The 21,598-nt window shown below is 48.8% G+C and overlaps 1 protein-coding gene across 1 annotated transcript; it reads left to right on the top strand.

Annotated features, from left to right (window-relative positions):
- Positions 1-1,485: 1,485 nt before the first annotated feature.
- Positions 1,486-21,536, top strand: filip1b (filamin A interacting protein 1b). The gene is made up of 6 exons (XM_008396947.3): positions 1,486-1,906; positions 6,105-6,381; positions 16,418-16,591; positions 17,043-17,221; positions 17,481-20,088; positions 21,129-21,536. The coding sequence occupies exons 2-6, from the start codon at positions 6,112-6,114 to the stop codon at positions 21,300-21,302; spliced, it is 3,405 nt and encodes a 1,134-aa protein (XP_008395169.2). The 5' UTR covers positions 1,486-1,906; positions 6,105-6,111; the 3' UTR covers positions 21,303-21,536.
- The last annotated feature ends 62 nt before the right edge of the window (positions 21,537-21,598 follow it).

Below are 21,598 nucleotides of genomic sequence, written 5' to 3'. Positions count from 1 at the left end.
GCTTTCGGGTCAATCCAGAAACTTTTCAAAGTCGCCCTGCTCGCAAGAAACAGTTTCGACGTCTTGCTTCTGGATTACCTTGAAACCAGGATGAACATCACCAGGAAACCCGAGCACACTCTGGCCCGGATGTTCGGAGCCTTCGACCGGGACCTGGAGAACATCTCCAGGTGGTTCCACCGGCTCCGCACCTCTCGCTATGCAGGCCTGTTCTGGTAGAGAACCGAAACCCAGCCGAACACAAATGACGGTTTCCGTCTCATTCCAGCTGCAGACACACCAGGACCTGCTGGAGGAATCTATTCTGAAATGTCTTTGAGACCAAACAGTTTCCTGCTTCCGTAAAAACTGAGCGGCTCGGTGCTGGAACTGAACCTTCTGGTTTCAATCCCAGCCGATTGTTTCTGCTCGTTTCTTTCTGGGTTTTCTCCGGGAAATCCGGGTTTTCCCGCTCAATCCAAAACCACAGACTCGCTGCTGTAATAAAGATATAATGATGATGATGATGATATATTGCTACACTAGGTAAATATCTATATAGCTATCTAAGTCTATCTATCTAAGTCTATCTATCTAAGTCTATCTAGCTGTCAATGCAGCTATCTGTATAATTGTCAATGTAGCTAGCAGCTATCTACGTAGCTATGTAGCTATCGTTGTAGCCATCTATGTAGTCAAGCTACCTATAAAGCTACATTTAGTAATGTGCATCTTGCTACCTACAAAGTTTGCTACCTTTGCAGGTAGCTAACAATTTATGTAGCCATCCTGCTATTTATATAGCTTTTTAGTGATTTATGTGCTAAATAGCTGTTTACATCTATGCAGCTTTTTAGCTAGCTATGAAGCTATGTAGATATCTGTATAGATGTTTAGCTATCAAGCTATTGATGTAGCATCCATCCATCCATCCATCCATCCATCCATCATCCATCCATCCATCCATCCATCCATCCATCCATCCATCCATCCATCCATCATCCATCCATCCATCCATCCATCCATCCATCCATCCATCCATCCATCATCCATCCATCCATCCATCCATCATCCATCCATCCATTCATCCTGGTAGATAGCTACCCATATAGCTGTATATTTATGTAGTTATCTAGTTTTTCTTATGCTTAATTTGGGTTATTTGTTTATTTTGGTCTTTTTCCTATTTAAAATACAATAATTTGCCCATAAGGTTAGAACTTTTCTGCCTAATTACCTAATTGGTAAATATTAAATTTTCTAATATGATCGATATCAGAGCGCTGATGTTCCTCAGTGTGACTCTGCGCTGATTGTTGTCATGTCGTTAATTATTGTTTGTAATGTCTTTCCATATTCTGCTGTTGTTAAGGTCTTTCCATAGCGGTTCATTCCTTTGTGCTGGGTAGTTAAAATGGGTTTTTAAATAAAAGTACTAGTAAACTCTGTGGTCTGACTGTAGTTCCGAGGCTGACAGGAGGGGGCGCTGCAGGTCACTGTCAGCTCAGCGCTCTGCTGCCCAAAGATATGCCTTTATTAAACAGCAAGAGAGAAAATAGTGTGAAAACAATGAAAACAGCTCAAGTTAGAACCAGTTTAAGAGCAGAGAGCAGATTTCAAAGTAAAGCTCGGTAACGAGGAGGAGGAGGAGGAGGAGGAAGGCCGCTGACATTCAGCTGTCTGGAAAGGCCCGGGTCAGTTGGCCGCTGGCGCGCTGAGAGAAGCGGTTAAATTTAGAGCAGAGTCACCGCTGATGACCTCAACCAGCCGCCGTGAGTCCGGCGGGACGTCCTGAGGTCCAGAAAGAACCGGGCTGGACCCCGCGGAGCTGCTCCACCTCCACCTGTCTGAGGCGGGACCGCAGACCGGACTGAGCACAGCAGGAGCCCGGCGGTTCCGAAGGTTTGGGTCGATCAGGACAGAACAGGTGAGAGGTTCTGGTGGTTCTGGAGCGGCTGAAGGTGTTAATTGCTGTAGTTTTAGTTGTAAACTGGTTCCCAGTCCTCCCAGTTTAAATCTGCTGAACTTTACCTGACTCTCCCAGTCAGTGCTGGTTCGGTGTGGCTCTGCGCCTGGGGCGCCGGTCCATCAGGGGGCGCGCGGCTGTGACGTCACAGAGGTGGCCGCTGTGTGGCTTCAGTCCAAAATGAGTAACTGCAGCAGGTTCTACTGACCCGAACCGGTTCTGTAGAACCCAGTTGGAACTGGATGGAACCATCAGACACAGGATTTAATTTTATACGGTTCTGGTGTAAAATGAATAATATTTACAGTTTCTATTAACAGACTGATATAATAATTATTATTATTATTATTATCATTATTATTATTATTATTATCATTATTAATATTATTATTATTATTAATATTATTAATATTATTATTATTATTATCATTATTATTATTATTAATATTATTATTATTATTATTATTATTATCATTATTATTAATATTATTATAATACCTGTCCAGGTGACCCGCAACGTGAGCTGGAGATGAATGGATGAATGATGGATGGATGATATTATATTATTCAGCTCTGCTTCTGTCTCCTTGTTATCTGGTTGAACTAACCCTACCGGGCCGGTTCTGGTTGGGTTCTGGTTGGGTTCTGGTTTGGTTCTGGTTGGGTTCTGGTTGGGTTCTGGTTGGGTTCTGGTTGGGTTCTGGTTTGGTTCTGGTTGGGTTCTGGTTTGGTTCTGGTTTGGTTCTGGTTGGGTTCTGGTTTGGTTCTGGTTGGGTTCTGGTTTGGTTCTGGTTGGGTTCTGGTTGGGTTCTGGTTTGGTTCTGGTTGGGTTCTAGTTTGGTTCTGGTTTGGTTCTGGTTGGGTTCTGGTTTGGTTCTGGTTGGGTTCTGGTTTGGTTCTGGTTCTGGTTTGGTTCTGGTTTGGTTCTGGTTCTGGTTTGGTTCTGGTTTGGTTCTGGTTCATTCTTTTAGCAGAACAACAGAAGTGATGAAGTTCTGTAAGGAAAACTAACAGAACCAATCGGACCCAAACAGCGGGTGGAACCAGAACCCTGCTGGACCGGATCGGGTCAGAGAGGTTCTGGTTTTCCGGCTCCAGCCTCCTCCCAGAGGGTTTCCACGGTTACGCTGGACCCGTCCGGAACCCGGCCCGCTGATGAGCACCATGAGGTCACCGCTCTAATTCGGCGCCGGCGCCCCGCTGTTTGGGCCACAACAGCTGGTTGCCACGGCAGCAGGCTCGGTGTCTGTCAGCCGGCGGGTCCAGGCGGATCGCTGTGGGAGTGATGAAGACGAGGTCCGGATTCTTCCTCGGCTCTGCTGACGTCCTAGTTAAATCATGGAGGTTTATCAGCTTCCTGACACATTTAAAGGGCCAGTGTCGTTACAAATGCATGTTTTCTGATTTTGCCTTGATCTGTTTCATGTTTGAGAAATCTTTGGTCTCCATGGCAACCATTCAGTTTCTAAACACCTGGGTGGACTTAGCCCCGCCTCCGAGCCGCAGCTCCTCCCCCACTCAGCTCCTTCAGACTAGCCAGCAGCAATTAGCAACCAGCTGCTGAGCTCATTAAAGGAGCTGCTGCTCAGAGCAGCGCTGGTGAAAACGTTAAAGGGTTAATACAGGAGCCATGTTGGGACGACTTCCTGGAGGCGGAGCTTCAGGAAGAGCAGAAGCTTCTTAAAGAGACAGAGACCCAGTTTGAAGATGTTGAATCAGGAAGTGAAATGTCTTTTAATTCATGTTTGATATGTAACATTTTTATAACAACTGAAGGAAACAGTTACATGATACTGGCCCTTTAAGAGGGTCAAAGGTCACCGTCAGCTCAGGCCTCTTCCTCTTTCATAACTTTTACAGACAGAACTAGTTGGCACGGCAACGGGCCTCCAGGTTTCACCCATGATTTCATTGACCTCTGACCTTCTAGGTTCACCCATCGAGCTCTGGGTCACAGAATGAGATTAGACCGATGGAGGTTTCAGCCGGATCATCTGGTTCTGGTTCTGGATGATCCGGGTCCGAACATCTTCCTCCTCCTCTTCCTCGGGTCTGGTGGGAAGTGACCTCATGTTGAAGGCCATGACTCCTCTCAACGCCAGACGGACCAGTTCTGTTCAGTCGGACCGGTTCTGTTCAGTCGGACCGGTTCTGTTCGGTCGGACCGGTTCTGTTCTGTCGGAGCGGTTCTGTTCAGTCGGACCGGTTCTGTTTGGTCGTACAGGTTCTGTTCGGTCGGACCGGTTCTGTTCGGTCGGACCGGTTCTGTTCAGTTGGACCGGTTCTGTTCTGTCGGACATGTTCTGTCAGACCGGTCCTGTTCTGTCAGACCGGTTCTGTTCAGTTGGACCGGTTCTGTTCTGTCGGACATGTTCTGTCAGACCGGTCCTGTTCTGTCAGACCGGTTCTGTTCAGTCGGACCGGTTGTGTTCAGTCGGACCGGTTCTGTCAGACCGGTCCTGTTCTGTCGGACATGTTCTGTCAGACCGGTTCTGTTCTGTCGGAGCGGTTCTGTTCGGTCGGACCGGTTCTGTTCTGTCGGACCGGTTCTGTTCGGTCGGAGCGGTTCTGTTCGGTCGGACCGGGCCTGGGAAAGTTCCCGGCTCCCCAGGGAGCGGTTCTCACCGACCCGCTCTGGCTCCTGTCCGTCCAGCTGCTTCCATGTGAAGCTTCGGGTTTCAGCTTCTCTCACCAACAGCTGCAGGATCCGAGGCTGAGAGGCGGCTGGTGGTTCTGGAAGGTGGTTCTGGAAGGTGGTTCTGGAAGGTCCGGCTGGTGGTTCTGGAAGGTCCGGCTGGAAGGTCCGGCTGGTGGTTCTGGAAGGTCCGGTCGGTTCCGAGTCATTCAGCCTCCATGTTTCCTTTCAGGTGTTTTTAACGCCAATAAAAACATCATTTATTCTCACGGCTACATGATCCGTCTGGTTAAACTGGAACCAGTTCAGACTGGGAGGACCTGGATTCAGCCCACTGGTTTCAACTGGTCCCAGTGTAAATATTACAATCTTAATTTTTGCATTATACATAAAAAATTAAAGATAAACAAATAAATCCTAATAGGGCATATTTTGCGTTAACTGTTTAATTTCATGGTGTTGGGCTGCTAGCAGCAGTTAGCTCTGGCTCCCTGTTAGCTCTGGCTCCCTGTTAGCTCTGGCTCCATGTTAGCTCTGGTTCCCAGTTAGCTCTGGTTCCCAGTTAGCTCTGGTTCCCAGTTAGCTCTGGCTCCCTGTTAGCTCTGGCTCCCAGTTAGCTCTGGTTCCCTGTTAGCTCTGGCTCCCTGTTAGCTCTGGCTCCGAGTTAGCTCTGGTTCCCAGTTAGCTCTGGCTCCCAGTTAGCTCTGGCTCCCAGTTAGCTCTGGCTCCCAGTTAGCTCTGGTTCCCTGTTAGCTCTGGCTCCCTGTTAGCTCTGGTTCCCTGTTAGCTCTGGCTCCCTGTTAGCTCTGGCTCCGAGTTAGCTCTGGTTCCCAGTTAGCTCTGGCTCCCAGTTAGCTCTGGCTCCCAGTTAGCTCTGGCTCCCAGTTAGCTCTGGTTCCCTGTTAGCTCTGGTTCCCTGTTAGCTCTGGCTCCCTGTTAGCTCTGGCTCCGAGTTAGCTCTGGCTCCCAGTTAGCTCTGGCTCCCTGTTAGCTCTGGCTCCCTGTTAGCTCTGGCTCCGAGTTAGCTCTGGTTCCCAGTTAGCTCTGGCTCCCAGTTAGCTCTGGCTCCCAGTTAGCTCTGGCTCCCAGTTAGCTCTGGCTCCCAGTGAGCTCTGGTTCCCTGTTAGCTCTGGCTCCCTGTTAGCTCTGGTTCCCTGTTAGCTCAGGCTCCCAGTGGGAGCCTGACTGGTCTCGTGTTTCTCCTCATATTGTTGTTGTAGTGATATTTTTATGTTGGTGTCCAGAGTAAAAATAGACGCTGCAGCTAAAAGCAGCCAGATGCCATCAGTCGGTTACCGGATCAGATCACGACCCAGAAGTATTGGCGCCCGGCCAGCTGCTCTCTGGACGCCATGTTTTCCTGCTTCCGCTCCTGGTCTGAGCGCCTCCTGTCATCAGCCTCCTGCCGTAGCATCAGTGGCCCCATCAGCTTCAGGATGTAAAGTTTGACTGGTTATGTGGGGAGGTGATGAGCAGTCAGTATCTGCTGAATAAAGCTGCCTGGTTCTTCCTGCTTCCCTGCAGATGAAACATGCGATCCAGGAGCTGCAGCACTGCAGGCCCAGAGGATGGAGGCATTCAGACGCACGGCAAGGCCTTCACCAAGCAGCAACAGGTGGAGGAGGGGGAGAAAGAAGCACCAGAAGCGATGAAGAGGAGGAATAAAATACCAAAACAGGAGAAAGATGGCCGAACGGCAAACAAAACTGCAAAATGTCCAGAGAGATGCAGGACGAATCCTCCGGACCTGACCAGGACCGACCTGCTGCAGCTGCTGGGCGTCATGGAGGGGGAGCTGCAGGTAGCACACCTGGGGGTAAAACACCTGGGGGTAAAACCTGGGGGGTAAAACCCCTGGGGGGGGGTAAAACACCTGGGGGGTAAAACCTGGGGGTAAACACCTGGGGGGGTAAAACAGCTGGGGGGGTAAAACACCTGGGGGGTAAACACCTGGGGGGGGGGGGGGGTAAAACACCTGGGGGGTAAAACCTGGGGGTAAACACCTGGGGGGTAAACACCTGGGGGTAAACACCTGGGGGGTAAAACCTGGGGGTAAACACCTGGGAGGTAAAACACCTGTGGGGTAAACACCTGGAGGGGGGGTAAAACACCTGGGGGGGGGTAAAACACCTGGGGGGTAAAACCTGGGGGTAAACACCTGGGGGGTAAAACCCCTGGAGGGTAAAACCTGGGGGTAAACACCTGGGGGGTAAAACACCTGGGGGGTAAAACACCTGGGGGTAAACACCTGGGGGGTAAAACCTGGCGGTAAACACCTGGGAGGTAAAACACCTGTGGGGTAAAACCTGGGGGTAAACACCTGGGGGTAAACACCTGGGAGGTAAAACACCTGTAGAAGCCTAAATTGAATTTTAGTTCATTCAGATCTTTAGTATAAATTATGTTTATATTTCTTATGGTAACTTGTTTATTTGGAGAAAAATAATTACAAATTGTATCTCTATTTCATACTAATCTGTTATATTGGATTACTAAGGTCTTCTTGTAAATTTGCATAGGTAATTGGAGTTAAGGATTTGAGGGTGTGGCTAGGGGGACTTGGTTGGGCAGTTGGAGTGGAGCCACACAGTTTTTTGACCTCTCTCTCTCTCTCTTTCTATCTCACTTTTTTCTCTCGCTTAAGACCTTTAGTTTACTCTATTATTTTTTGTGGAAAAGTAACATTTGTACCGTTTTTATTTTTGAAGTAAACCGTTAACTTTATCAAGAGGACCCAGTCTGGTTTTTCGTCGTTTTCGTTATCAAGTGGATCGAAGGGGAAGTACGGAGAGCGTCAAGCTTATGGCTTCATTATTTAGGAACCTACATTAGTCAAAAAACTTGCTCTACATGGACAGTATCGACTTGGAACAACCCAACTTAGAAGGAATTATCTTCGGAAAACAGCACGAAGACTTTGGAAAAGGAGCAAATTGGATAACGAGCGACACGTCGAGTAGGAGACGGCTCGTTAATAGATGTGGTGGAAAGTGGACAGCTGCGGCTGAAGTACGTGAGTAAAAAAAAAGGAAAAAGGCAAGCCTTTTACGACTCGGTGGAATTACGAAGTGGAACGGTACGTGCTGTTGACATTATTATCCTTAAGACGTAGAAGCGTAGCTCGTTATGGACGAACGAGACTGTGAAAAACGAACAGTAAAAATGACCGAGAAGGCTGCAGAAGAACATAAGTCTAAGCTAATCCAAGCACGCAGGACCAAGCTAGCCCACGTGTCAAGCTTGAAGAAGCAAATTGAACAGTTAATGGAAAATGACGCAAACGTTGATGCTGTAAAAAATAAGCTTCGTGTGGATTTTAGCGGCTTGCAAGAAGAGTTTAAAGAGCTCAACTCTGGTCTGCAGAAAGTTATGGATGATGAAGAATACATGAAAGATCAAAAAGACTGGTTCAGACCGAAGCATGATGATATGGATGATTTCTTTTGGCGTTGTGAAGGATGGATGAAAGACGTGTTGAATCGAGCTGAGCAGGCAGAGGAGTGTGACAAACAGATAACACCTGCAGATAGCAGGTCTGTGACATCTAGGCGGACAAGCAGACACAAAAGTAGTTCCTCATCACAATGTGGAAGTTCAGTCTCATCATCTTCATCAGTGAGATTAAAAGCAGAATTAGAACGAGCTGCTTTAAAGGCAAAGGCTGCTGCTTTACAGGAAAAGCTAGAACTTGAAAAGGAAGAAGCAGAGTGGCATGCAGAGCAAAATTTCAAGAAGATTCAATTGGAGGCTCAAGAAAAGCAACGAGAGGCAGAGTTTGAAGCTCAGCAAAAGATTTTTGAAGCTGCTTTAAGGGCAAGGAAAGAAAGACATGCAATGCAAACAGCATTAGCAGAATCCAATGCTAAAATGGAGATTTTGCAGAAATACGAAAATGTTCAAGAAGAGAACAGCATTTTTCAAGCTGATCAAAAAGACGGTGAAGAAGACATAAAACCTATATTGCAGCTACCCTCACAGAACACATTAAAATCAGCCAGCTTTAAACACACTGCTCCAGCTGCACATGTTCAAATGGCTACATCTGCACCAGAAGTTGAACCTAGAGATCAGCATGGGCCAGTACTGGACGGGCTTTGCCAAGCTATCTCACAACAAGGCCATGTCACAGAGTACTTGGTGAAGAACCATAAGGCATCACTTCTTCCACATCTCACCATACCAGTATTTAACGGAGAACCGTTGGAATACAGATCTTTTATTGGAGCCATCGAACATGGAATCGAGAGTCGTACCGATAATGATCGTGATCGACTTCAGTTTTTGCTGCAATACACAAGTGGACAACCACACGAGTTGGTTAAGAGCTGCATTCATATGGAACCTTCAACAGGATATGCTAAAGCTAAACAGATGTTAAAGGAGTTCTTTGGAGATGACTTCAAGATTTCAGAGGCCTACATTAAAGAGGCTTTGGATTGGCCAGCAATTAAACCAGAAGATGGACATGCTCTTCAGTCCTTTGCACTTTTTCTCACTGGCTGCTCTAACACAATGATAGATATTAGCTATCTGGAAGACTTGGACAACACAGCTAATATAAAGTCTTTGGCAAATAAACTGCCATACAGGCTCAAAGAATCATGGAGAAAGGCTGCCTGTGACCTGCAAGAAAGGACCAAGAAAAGAGCTAAATTCAAGGACTTTGTTAACTTTTTGAACCAGCAGGTTAAGTACCTTTTACATCCCCTCTATGGAAACTTAAAGGACACCACCATAACCACAAAAGAATCTACTAAACCAAAACCAAAACAATACATGGAATCATCCAAACCAAAGAAGGTGTTTACCACAACCGTTGTTCCCCAAAAGACAGAAGATGACAAACAAGAATCTTCAAAAACACCACCTACAACAACAGAGACTACCACCAAACCTTGCATTTATTGTAGTGGAGAGCACCACAGCCTCACAGTTTGCAAAAAATTCAAGAGCAAGCTACATAAGGACAAAATTGAATTCTTGAGAAGCAAAGGTTTGTGTTTTGCATGTTTGAAGCAAGGTCATATGAGTAGCAGTTGCAAGCAGAAACTTAAGTGTCAAGAATGCTTAAGATGTCACCCCACATCCTTACATATTACAGCCAAAAGCACTAAAGAAGAGTCAGTGAAGGAAAGTTATGAACAGCAATCTGTAACAACTGCTTTTGTACAAACAGCTGAAACCTGTGGTGTCACCGGGGCCGGTAGGGACGATTGTGTCCTATCGATCATTCCAGTGTGTGTTAAGGCACAAAAGGGAACCAAGACAGTGACAACTTATGCATTTTTAGATCCTGGTAGCTCAGCTTCCTTTGCTACAGAGTCACTGATTAATCAGTTGAACATGAATGGGCGCAACATCAACATTTCGTTGCGAACTATGGGAAATGAATCAGTCGTGAATACACGCATTGTGACTGGTTTGGAGGTCAGCAACTTGAATACCAACCAATTTGTGGAACTTTCTGAGGTTTATTCACAGAAAGAAATTCCTGTAACTAAGGACAACATTCCCTGTCAAGAGGATATTGATGGTTGGCCCCACCTAAAGGAGGTGAAAATTCCCACTATTCAAGCAGAGGTCGGATTGCTTATTGGAGCAAATGTTCCCAAAGCTATGGAACCATTGCAAGTAATTAACAGTGTGGACAAAGGACCGTATGCAGTAAAGACAATCTTGGGCTGGACGGTGAATGGACCGCTTAGAGGCAAAATGGACATGATGAGCGACACATTGACAGGAATTACTGCAAACCGGATCTCAGTGGCTAAACTAGAGGAACTCTGGCAACTGCAGTTCAAACAGGACTTTCCTGATGCTGGACAAAGTGAAGCCATGGAGATGTCCAAGGACGATCATCAGTTTATGAGAATGGTGTCTCAATCTGTGAAATTGGAAGATGGTCATTATAGGATTTGCCTCCCAGTGAAGGAGACGTCTATAAAAATGCCAATCAACAGAGTAGTTGCAGTGCAACGTGCACTGAATTTACGTAAGAGGTTTTCAAAGGACATTAAGTTTCATGGAGAGTATGTTGGATTTATCAATGATCTGCTCAAGAGAGGCTTTGCAGTGAAACTTGACAGTAATACCTGTGGCCCAGAGGGAAGAACATGGTATCTTCCTCATCATGGGGTTAGACATCCAACCAAGCAGAAACTGCGAGTCGTCTTTGACTGTGGAGCAAGCTTTCAAGGAACAGCATTGAACCAACAACTATTGCAGGGGCCGGACCTTACAAGCTCTCTGGTAGGTGTTCTTGTGAGGTTCCGTCAAGAGCCCGTGGCGGTTATGGCGGATGTTGAGGCCATGTTCCACCAAGTTAGAGTCTGCAGTGAGGACACAGATCTCCTTAGGTTTCTCTGGTGGCCTGAGGGGAACTATGACATGGATCTGGTCGAACACAAGATGTTAGTGCACATTTTTGGTGCAACATCATCACCAAGTGTTGCTACCTATGCACTTCAAAGGTGTGCTACAGATTTTGCAGATGAATTTACTGAGGAGACGGTCAAAACAGTGCAGAAAAATTTTTACGTAGATGACTGTCTTAAGTCAGTTTCTGATGAAGACAAAGCCATCACACTATGCGCTGAGTTAAGAAGCATGTTGAAAAAAGGAGGTTTTCGACTGACCAAATGGTCAAGTAACAGCAGGAAGGTGCTCAGTTCAATTCCAGAAGAGGAAAAGGCACAAGGATTTAAAAGTCTGGACTTAGATGAAGACCATCTGCCGATGGAAAGAACATTGGGCATCCAGTGGTGTACTGAATCAGATCAGTTCAGGTTCAAGATCAACCCCAAAGATCGACCACACACTAGGAGAGGTCTGCTTTCCTTGGTCAGCTCCATCTTTGACCCTTTGGGATTTCTTGCTCCAGTAATACTTCCAGCAAAAAGAATTCTACAGGATTTATGTCGGCAGAAGTATAGCTGGGATGAAGATCTACCAGACGATGTTGTAAAAATCTGGAAAAGTTGGATTTCAAGTCTGTCTCTGCTCGAGAAGTTTGGAATCAACCGATGTGTCAAGTCAAAGCAGTTTGGTGTGCCAGTGTACGCACAACTTCATCACTTTGCTGATGCAAGTGAAGATGCCTATGGAACAGCAAGTTACCTACTGCTGCGCTCTGAAACTGGGGAAACTCAATGCACATTGATCATGGCCAAGACAAGGGTTGCACCTTTAAAGTCACCAACCATCCCAAGAATGGAATTGACAGCTGCCACAGTTGCAACAAAGATGGACACACTGCTAAGAAAGGAGCTGGAGCTGAAGCTCGCTAAATCGGTCTTTTGGACTGACAGCACGGCTGTGCTAAAGTACCTCAGGAGTGAAAGCACCAGATTCAAGACTTTTGTCTCCAATAGGATCTCAGCCATCCTGGAACACTCTGAGACATCACAGTGGAGATACATCAACACTAATCTGAATCCAGCTGATCATGTTTCAAGAGGACAAACTGTGGAAGAATTTCTGAAAAATGAGGTTTGGCTATCTGGACCCAGTTTCTTGCTCGCTTCACATGACCAATGGCCCAAAAATCCAGATCCTGGAATGCCAGATATTGATGACCCGGAGATCAAAAGAACGACTCAAGTGCACATCATTCATGTACAAGAATCGAAGGACGTCCTGGATCCGTTGATGAGCCATTATTCTTCTTGGACAAAGCTGAAACGTGCTGCAGCTTGGTTCTTAAAACTGAAGGAGTTGCTGAAGGAACTTAAAGAAAAGAGGAAGGAACTAAAAGATGAAAACAAGATGGACAGGTTCAAGAAGAGTTTCAAAGCAAATAATCTGACATGTGACAACTTGGTTGAAGCAGAAACAGAAATTGTTAAATACTGTCAAAGGCAAAGTTTCAAAGAAGATTTGGCTATGCTGCAAGAACATCGGAGGGTAAAGAAAAGTAGCTCACTCTTTAAGCTAAATCCAGTGCTAGAAGACGGAGTTATGAGAGTTGGTGGAAGGTTGCACCGTACAGCAATGCCTTTTGACTCCAGACAGCAAGTCATCCTGCCAAAGGACTCACATGTTACAGAGCTCGTGCTGAGACACATTCACAACACTACAGCTCATGCAGGAAGGAATCACATGTTGGCTCAGCTGCGGCAAAGATTCTGGATCCCAGGAGCTAGCGGAGCCATCAGAAGATTTCTGTCCAAATGCGTAATCTGCAAAAGGCTACATGGAACCACTGGCAAGCAACTTATGGCAGATCTACCAACCTGCAGGATCCTTCCGGATGATCCTCCATTTACCAGAGTTGGCGTTGATTATTTCGGCCCGCTCCTAGTAAAAAGAGGTAGAAGTCAAGTAAAGAGATACGGCGTTATCTTCACCTGTCTTGCTATAAGAGCCGTGCATCTCGAGATTGCCTCTTCACTTGACACCGATGCATGTCTGAACGCAATCAGAAGATTTGTTGCCAGAAGAGGACAGGTGAGAGAGATGTATTCAGATAATGGGACCAACTTCAAGTCAGCAGACGCTGAGATAAGAAGAGCAATTAAAGCATGGAACACCAGCAAAATTGAAAGTCCTTTGCAACAGGATGGTGTTCAGTGGCATTTCAATCCACCAATGGGTTCACATCACGGAGGAAGCTGGGAGCGTCTAATCCGTTCAGTGAGGAAAATCCTGAACATCACAGTCAAGGAGCAACTTTTGGATGAGGAGGGTCTACACACCTTGCTTTGTGAAGCAGAAGCAATTATAAACAGCAGGCCCATTACAAAGGCTTCATCAGACCTTCACGACCTGGAGGCACTAACCCCTAATCATCTGTTGTTGCTAAAGGTCAAACCTGAATTACCACCAGGAGTCTTTCAGAAGGACGATCAGTACACAAATCGCCGTTGGAGACAGGTACAGTACCTCGCAGATATCTTCTGGAAACGCTGGTGCAGGGAATATCTATCCCAGTTCCAAGAACGCCAGCTATGGTCTTCACCTAAAAGAAACTTCTGTGTGGGAGACGTGGTTCTGATCGTGGACGACACCTCTCCCAGGAACTCATGGCCACTTGGAAGAATTGTGGAGACATTTCCAGACAGAAGTGGCTTTGTTCGGCAGGTGAAAGTAAAGACTAAGACTAATGAGCTTTGTCGTCCCATAACAAAGCTCTGTCTTCTGCAGGGATCAGAAGATGACCGATAAAGGATCTAAGGTCAAGGCCTCATCCATGAGGTGAAAGACAATGGACTTCATTTTCTCTGCAAATGTAACGTAATTTAGGCTTTTCTTGTTTATGTAAACTCTACTGTTTGTAATTGTTTCAAGAATATTGATAACAATTAGGGGCCGGTAATGTAGAAGCCTAAATTGAATTTTAGTTCATTCAGATCTTTAGTATAAATTATGTTTATATTTCTTATGGTAACTTGTTTATTTGGAGAAAAATAATTACAAATTGTATCTCTATTTCATACTAATCTGTTATATTGGATTACTAAGGTCTTCTTGTAAATTTGCATAGGTAATTGGAGTTAAGGATTTGAGGGTGTGGCTAGGGGGACTTGGTTGGGCAGTTGGAGTGGAGCCACACAGTTTTTTGACCTCTCTCTCTCTCTCTCTCTTTCTATCTCACTTTTTTCTCTCGCTTAAGACCTTTAGTTTACTCTATTATTTTTTGTGGAAAAGTAACATTTGTACCGTTTTTATTTTTGAAGTAAACCGTTAACTTTATCAAGAGGACCCAGTCTGGTTTTTCGTCGTTTTCGTTATCAAGTGGATCGAAGGGGAAGTACGGAGAGCGTCAAGCTTATGGCTTCATTATTTAGGAACCTACAACACCTGTGGGGTAAAACACCTGTGGGGTAAAACACCTGTGGGGTAAAACCTGGGGGTAAACACCTGGGGGGTAAAACACCTGTGGGGTAAACACCTGGGGGGTAAAACACCTGTGGGGTAAAACCTGGGGAGTAAAACACATGTGGGGTAAAGACCTGGGGGTAAAACCTGGGGGTAAACACCTGGGAGGTAAAACACCTGTGGGGTAAAACCTGGGGGGTAAACACCTGTGGGGTAAACACCTGTGGGGTAAACACCTGGGGGGTAAAACACCTGGGGGGTAAACACCTGGGGGTAAACACCTGGGGGGTAAAACCTGGGGGTAAACACCTGGGAGGTAAAACACCTGTGGGGTAAAACCTGGGGAGTAAACACCTGGAGGGGGGGTAAAACACCTGGGGGGGGTAAAACACCTGGGGGGTAAAACCTGGGGGTAAACACCTGGGGGGTAAAACACCTGGGGGGTAAACACCTGGGGGGGAAAACACCTGGGGGGTAAAACCTGGGGGTAAACACCTGGGAGGTAAAACACCTGTGGGGTAAAGACCTGGGGGGTAAAACCTGGGGGGTAAAACACCTGGGGGGTAAAACCTGGGGGTAAACACCTGGGAGGTAAAACACCTGTGGGGTAAAACCTGGGGAGTAAAACACATGTGGGGTAAAGACCTTGGGAGTAAAACACATGTGGGGTAAAGACCTGGGGGGTAAAACAAATGGGGGGTAAAACCTGGGGGTAAACACCTGGGGGGTAAACACCTGGGGAGTAAAACACATGTGGGGTAAAGACCTGGGGGGTAAAACACCTGGGGGGTAAAACCTGGGGGGTAAAACACCTGGGGGGTAAATACCTGGGGGGTAAAACCTGGGGGTAAACACCTGGGGAGTAAAACACCTGGGAGGTAAAACACCTGGGGGGTAAAACACATGTGGGGTAAAACCTGGGGGTAAACACCTGGGAAGTAAAACACCTGGGGGGTAAAACACCTGGGGGGTAAACACCTGGGGAGTAAAACACCTGGGAGGTAAAACACCTAGGAGGTAAAACACATGTGGGGTAAAGACCTGGGGGGTAAAAACCTGGGGGGTAAAACACCTGGGGGGTAAAACACCTGGGGGGTAAAGACCTGGGGGGTAAAACACCTGGGAGGTAAAACACCTGGGGGGTAAAACACCTGGGAGGTAAAACACCTGTGGGGTAAAACCTGGGGGGTAAACACCTGGGAGGTAAAACACTTGGAGGGTAAAACCTGGGGGTAAAGACCTGGGGGGTAAAAACCTGGGGGGTAAAACACCTGGGGGGTAAAACACCTGGGGGGTAAAGACCTGGGGGGTAAAACACCTGGGAGGTAAAACACCTGGGGGGTAAACACCTGGGAGGTAAAACACTTGGAGGGTAAAACCTGGGGGTAAACACCTGGGGGGTAAAACAGGTTCAAAATGTTACTGCAGGTTATTTACATAAAATCTGACAATTTATGGATTTTTAAAAAATCTGAAATATTCTGAAGAAAATCCCAAAGCAGAATGCTGACACGCGATTGGCTGGCGTTTCTCTTCCTTGGTGCTGATTGGCTGCAGCCCGGATGTTAGCTTGTGCGTTAGCGTCCAGATGAACGTCTCTGCTGGTTCAGCAGCTTTCAGAGGAAACGTCCAGGTGGATTTTATTGAATTATTTGCATAATAAATGAAAACCTTCCCACTGATTTTTACAACAGTTGTTAGATGTTTACATCGCTGTAAAGCCGCCATCTTGAGAGACATCTGAGTCCCAGTCGGTCGGCACTTCCTGCCGCTTCAGCCGTTTCCTGTCTGAGACGAATTATGGTGATTACTATTATTCAAATGGAATTTTGACTTTAATCGTTTTGGGTTTTTTAAAATGTTAAATGTTGTTCAGGTGATGATGGATGGAAACAGATGGGCTGATTGATTGATTATTGGTTGGTTTATTGATTATCCTCCGTTCTGTCGGACTCTTCTCCATGTTCTGGTTTCTGGTTCCTCCGGGTCCAGAACCGATCTGAGCCGTTTTCTGTCCTCAGGCCCGGGATGACGTCATCAGGCTGCTGCGGTCCGACAGAACCGGACCGGAGACCCTGGAGGCCCACTACGGCTCTGCTGCCCCCTGCAGGCCGCTGCAGGCGCTGCAGAGGGACGCCACGCTTCTCCATGGCAACCAGCGCACAGAGGACGTGTACGAGAGGCCGATGGCTGAGGTCAGAAGGTCAAAGCGGGTCTGACCGACTCCTTCCAGCTGATTGGGCCCTTTGACCCGGTCCGGTTCTGATTGGTTTAAATGTTTGTTGAACATTCTGAGCTAAACTTCAAACAAGCCCTCAGCATGATGCTGCCACCACCGTACAGTTGGTATCTTTATTGGTAGATTTTTAGAATTTATGTTTAAATCATTTGATTTATTATTTATTTTTAATTTGTTACAAATATTTTTATTAAATTTTTTAAAATTTTGTGTTTTTTCCTTTTTTATTTTTGTTTATTTTTTGTATTCTTTTATTTTCTTATTTGTTATTCTTTAATTTTTGTATTAATTAAGTCAGCGGTGTGGCCCAGAGCTGCAGCAGGACCCCCAGGCTCTGCGGAGCAGCCGGTTCCGGCGTGGGAACCGGGCCGGACGGTTTGCTGACAGGTTCTGGTCTCGTCCTGCAGCTGGACCGTCTGGAGGACAAGCAGAAGGAGACGTACAGGCGGATGCTGGAGCAGCTGCTGCTGGCGGAGAAATGCCACCGCCGCACCGTCATGGAGCTGGACGGCGAGAAGCGGAAACACGCCGACTTCATCAACAAGAGCGACGACTTCACCAACCTGCTGGAGCAGGAGAGGGAGAGGTGAGCGCCGCGCCTGCTTCTGCCCGGGGCCGGCTGCGCTCAGCTGATTTATGAGCTGCTAGTCGTCCAGAACTCCTGATCCGAAGAGAGGAACCGGAACCAGAACCGGATCTGAAGCAGTGAAGCAGCAGCTGCTGCACAGCGTTTAGTTCTGTTCAATTTAAATTCTATTCAATGAATTAAATATTTTAATGACATTTTGTGATTTAATTTTGATTTAAGATGTACTGAGTGACTGCCGGCCCGGTTCCTCCCTCAGACTGAAGCGGCTGCTGGAGCAGGAGAAGGCCCAGCAGGCCCGGCGGGACCAGGACCAGCGCCGGAGGCTGGACACGCTGCAGGACGAGCTGGGGAAGCTCCAGTCCTTCACTCTGCTGCTGGCGGACGAGCGGCAGCTGCACGTCCAACACATCGGCCAGCAGGACCAGAAGATCCAGGACCTCAGCCAGAAGCTGCAGGACCGGGAGCGGCGGCTGGCCGCGTCCAGCACCGCCGCCCTGCAGGACGGGCAGAAGGCGCTGCGCCTGGAGGCGGAGCTGGAGGCCCAACAGGCGAGGTTCAGGCAGGAGCACCAAGACCTGCTGGCCAAGATGGCCGACCAGGAGTCCCAGAACCAGCAGCTGAGGCTGAAGCTGGACGGGCTGGCGCAGAGGGCCGGGGAGCTGCAGGACAGGAACGCGCTGCTGCAGAAATCTGAGGAGGACCTGCAGCAGCTGCGGGAGAAGATCGGCAGTGGAGAGCGCGGGAACTCCTCCCTCACCGCAGAGCTGGAGAACCTGAGGAAGAAAGTCCTGGAGATGGAGGGCAAAGACGAGGAGATCACCAAGACCGAGACGCAGTGCAGGGAGCTGAGGAACCGGCTGCAGGACGAGCAGAACCGCAACCAGGAGCTGCGGCTGCAGGTGGACGGCCTCCAGAAGAGGATGGCGGAGCTGGACAGGCTGGAGGCGGCGTTCGGCAGGAGCCGGACGGAGAGCGCCCAGCTGCACCAAAACCTGGAGAAGGAGAGGAAGGCGGTGAAGGACCTGGGCACAGACCTGGAGCGGCTTCGGACTCGGCTGAAGGAGCTGGAGTCGTCCGAGTCCAAGCTGGAGACAAACGAGTCGGCCCTCAGAGAGGAACTGCTGAAGCTGAAGTCCTTCACCGTCATCCTGGTGGACGAGAGGAAGACGATGGGGGAGCGGCTGAAGCAGGAGGAGCAGAAACACGAAGACTTGAGTACGATGCTGAAGGCAGAGCAAGGGAAGGTCACGGAGGTCACCGAGAAGCTGATAGAGGAGAGCAAGAAGTTCCTCCGGTTCAAGTCAGAGACACAAGTCCAGCTGGAAGGTCTGACTCTGGAGAGGGAGGAGCTCCGATCGACGCTGAGGAACAGCGAGGGAGAGCGCGACGAGCTGAACGAGAAGCTGAAGAAGATGGGAGCAGACAGACTGGAGGAGATGGCCAACAGAGACCGAGAAGAAGACGACCGAGTCCAGAAGCTCACCACCGAGATAGAGAGGCTTAGAGGCCGGCTGGAGCAGCTGCAGGTGGTGGAGGGAGACCTGATGAGGTCGGAGGACGAATACGACCTGCTGGAGAAGAAGTTCAGACACGAGCAGGACCGAGCAAACACGCTGTCCAAGCTGGTGGACGAGATGAAGGCTCAGGTGGCCAGGAGCAAAGCAGTGGAGCGAGGCGAGGCCAAGAGCCTGGAGGCCCAGCTGAGGATCCGCTGCAAGGTGGAGGAGGCCAAGACCAGAGAGCTGCGGGTCCAAGTCCTGGCCCTCAAGGAGAAAATCCACGAACTCATGAACAAGGAGGACCAGCTCTCCCAGCTGCAGGTGGACTTCTCCGTCCTCCAGCAGAGGTTCCTGGAGGAAGAAGAGAAGAAGAGGCGCCTGAGTGTGGATGTGGAGAACCTGGCCAGGGAGCTGGAGGCCTCGAAGCGCTACAGCCGAGCCCTGAGGCCCGGTGTGAACGGCAGGAGGATGGTGGACGTCCCTGTCGCCTCCACGGCGGTCCAGACGGAGTCAAACGGGTCGGCCGAGGACGAAACCGCAGCCGGATTTATCCGGAAGTCCGTTCAGGAGGAGAACCACCTCATGAACAACCTCAGACAACACGGCCTGAAGAGGCCGGCGGTTCTGGATCGATACCCTCCGGCGTCAGCAGACCATGGAGGGAGACCCTCAACACCCTGGATGGGCAAGAAGGAGGCCGTCACTCCGACTCAGACCAGAGGCTCCTCCTCAATGCCCCCGAATCTGGGACGACCCCTTCACATCCGTGTGACACCAGACCACGGGTCGAGCACGGCCACCCTGGAGATCACCAGCCCGCGGGCTGAGGACTTCTTCTCCAGCACCACCATCATCCCAACGCTTGGTCTTCAGCAGCCTCGCATCACCATAGTCCCCAAACCCTCAACTGTCTGTACTGTAAGCAGAGACCCTGATCGGGTCAAGTCTCCAGTTACGGTCACCAGCATCTCCAGGACCAAGAGTCCAGAGAAGCCCAACAGCATCGCTGGGCTGCAGTCGCCGGTGTCCATCATCACAGTCAGCACCACGCCGGTAGCTGAGGCGTGTGCTTCATCCGACCCTCACGAGAGCACCACCAGGCGGACGCTGATCAAGATGACACCACCAGACAGGAAGTTCAGCAGCAACATCATAACGACGGAGGACAACAAGATCCACATCCACCTGGGCTCCCAGTTCCAGAGGAGCGCTGAGGGCAGCAGCAGTCCTCTCAGACCAACAGGCAGTAGCTGCGACTGCCAGGAAACTGGAACGGTGCTCCGCTCCCCACGCCAGAACAAGATGACCAGCAGTATAACCATCAACCCTGTGACCACTGCAGCGTCCAGACCCACGCAGTCTCTGGTGAGTGTCTGTGATCTCCTGACACTTCAAATGCTTCTGAATTGTTGCAGGTGACTGAGGATTATGCAGGTATCAGATGGTGTTCTGGCTCCTGATCCGATGGAAATTCGGTCTGACAGTGTATGCAGCAATTAGAAGACATTAAAGCAGGGGGTCCAAGGTGGGTCCTGGAGGCATCCTGTGTCTCTCCCTGGTTTAGCACTCCTGCATCAAATGATGGCTCGTTAGAGACCTAAGCAGAACATTGACCTGCTGAGGAGGCTGTTACAGCCACCAGGGAGAGACTAGAACATGCAGGATGCCGGGGAACCAGGACCCACTGTGGACACCCTGTTTTAAAGTCAGTGGGTCCTCACTGACCACCAGCATCTCCAGCTGCCCAACCAACCGAGACATCAGGTCTATTTTTGTTGAAACTACGCAACAATTACAAGTTAAAGTCATTGTTTGTGGCCTTGCTAGCCGCTGCTAGCCATTCCATGTGACTGCGACTCAGGTTGTCTGACCATGACGGACCTTGGGGGTGTTTTGGTTGGCAACTGTATCTTCGACTGTCTGACCAAGATGGACCGGGAGTCATATTTAGGTCACGAGTGAGAGAAGAGCTTAGATGCAGAAGTACAGCACCAGAGTGAAATGGAGATCTGGTGTGAACACTGAGTTTTACTTCCAGACCGTGTTGTTTATGCTAGCAGAGTCTCATTGACACATGGTGGGTATCAACATGGCTGAAATAAGTGCTTCATCGTTAACATTTATGATTAGCGCTTCATGGTTAGCGCGTAGGGCTGCCACCTTTCATTAAAATAAGGGACCATATGTAGAGGGGGGGCAGCCCTATTAGCGCTGATAGCTTTTTAGCTAGCGGTGCCCCCCACTGGTCGTTGGCTTCAAAGGGGGAACATGCTAACATCTACTGCTGGTAACGGCTTAAAACGTTACTAGAAAAGTTCAGAACTGTCCCTTTAAGAGGGTCGGGTCTTCAGGGTTTCTCCATCCAGGACCCGTGTCTCCTGCTCATCCTGGTTTTACGTTTCCAGCTCAGTTCGGCTCCGAGCGCAGCCTCACGGATCCCTGTGCAGCTCAACGGGAAGACGGTTGTGGGTGTGTCCGCTGTGACGAGGCTGGAGTCCCGGGCCGAAGGCCCGGCGGTGAAGATCGAGCTGAGGAAGTCGACGGTGTGCAGCTCGGCCTCTGCAGCAGGAAAGAGCTGAGAGTCTGATACCGAGGATCCGGCTGCTCATCGGTCACTACTTCGGTTTGCTGCTTCGAACGGATGCTGATCCCAGCCTGGTTCTGTTGGGTTCTGTTGGGTTCTGTTTGCACCGTCGCCAAGCTGCTGTCACTGTTCCTGTTTGATGCCACGCCAGCTTCACTGCAGGTTTGGACTCCAGAGGCACCGACACCATTTCTGACCAGAACCAAATAAACTATCTATCTGAACTTCAGCTTCTTTCTCTTGTCTGAGTCAAACCTCACAGTGAACGGATCCAACATGGTCACCTTTCTG

This window comes from Poecilia reticulata, chromosome 21 (genome assembly GCF_904066995.2).
Source record: "Poecilia reticulata chromosome 21, P_reticulata-male-v2, whole genome shotgun sequence".
NCBI classification, from domain to species: Eukaryota; Metazoa; Chordata; class Actinopteri; order Cyprinodontiformes; family Poeciliidae; genus Poecilia; species Poecilia reticulata.
Note: the sequence above shows the minus strand (reverse complement) of the source record. Positions and strands in the feature narration are given on the sequence as shown.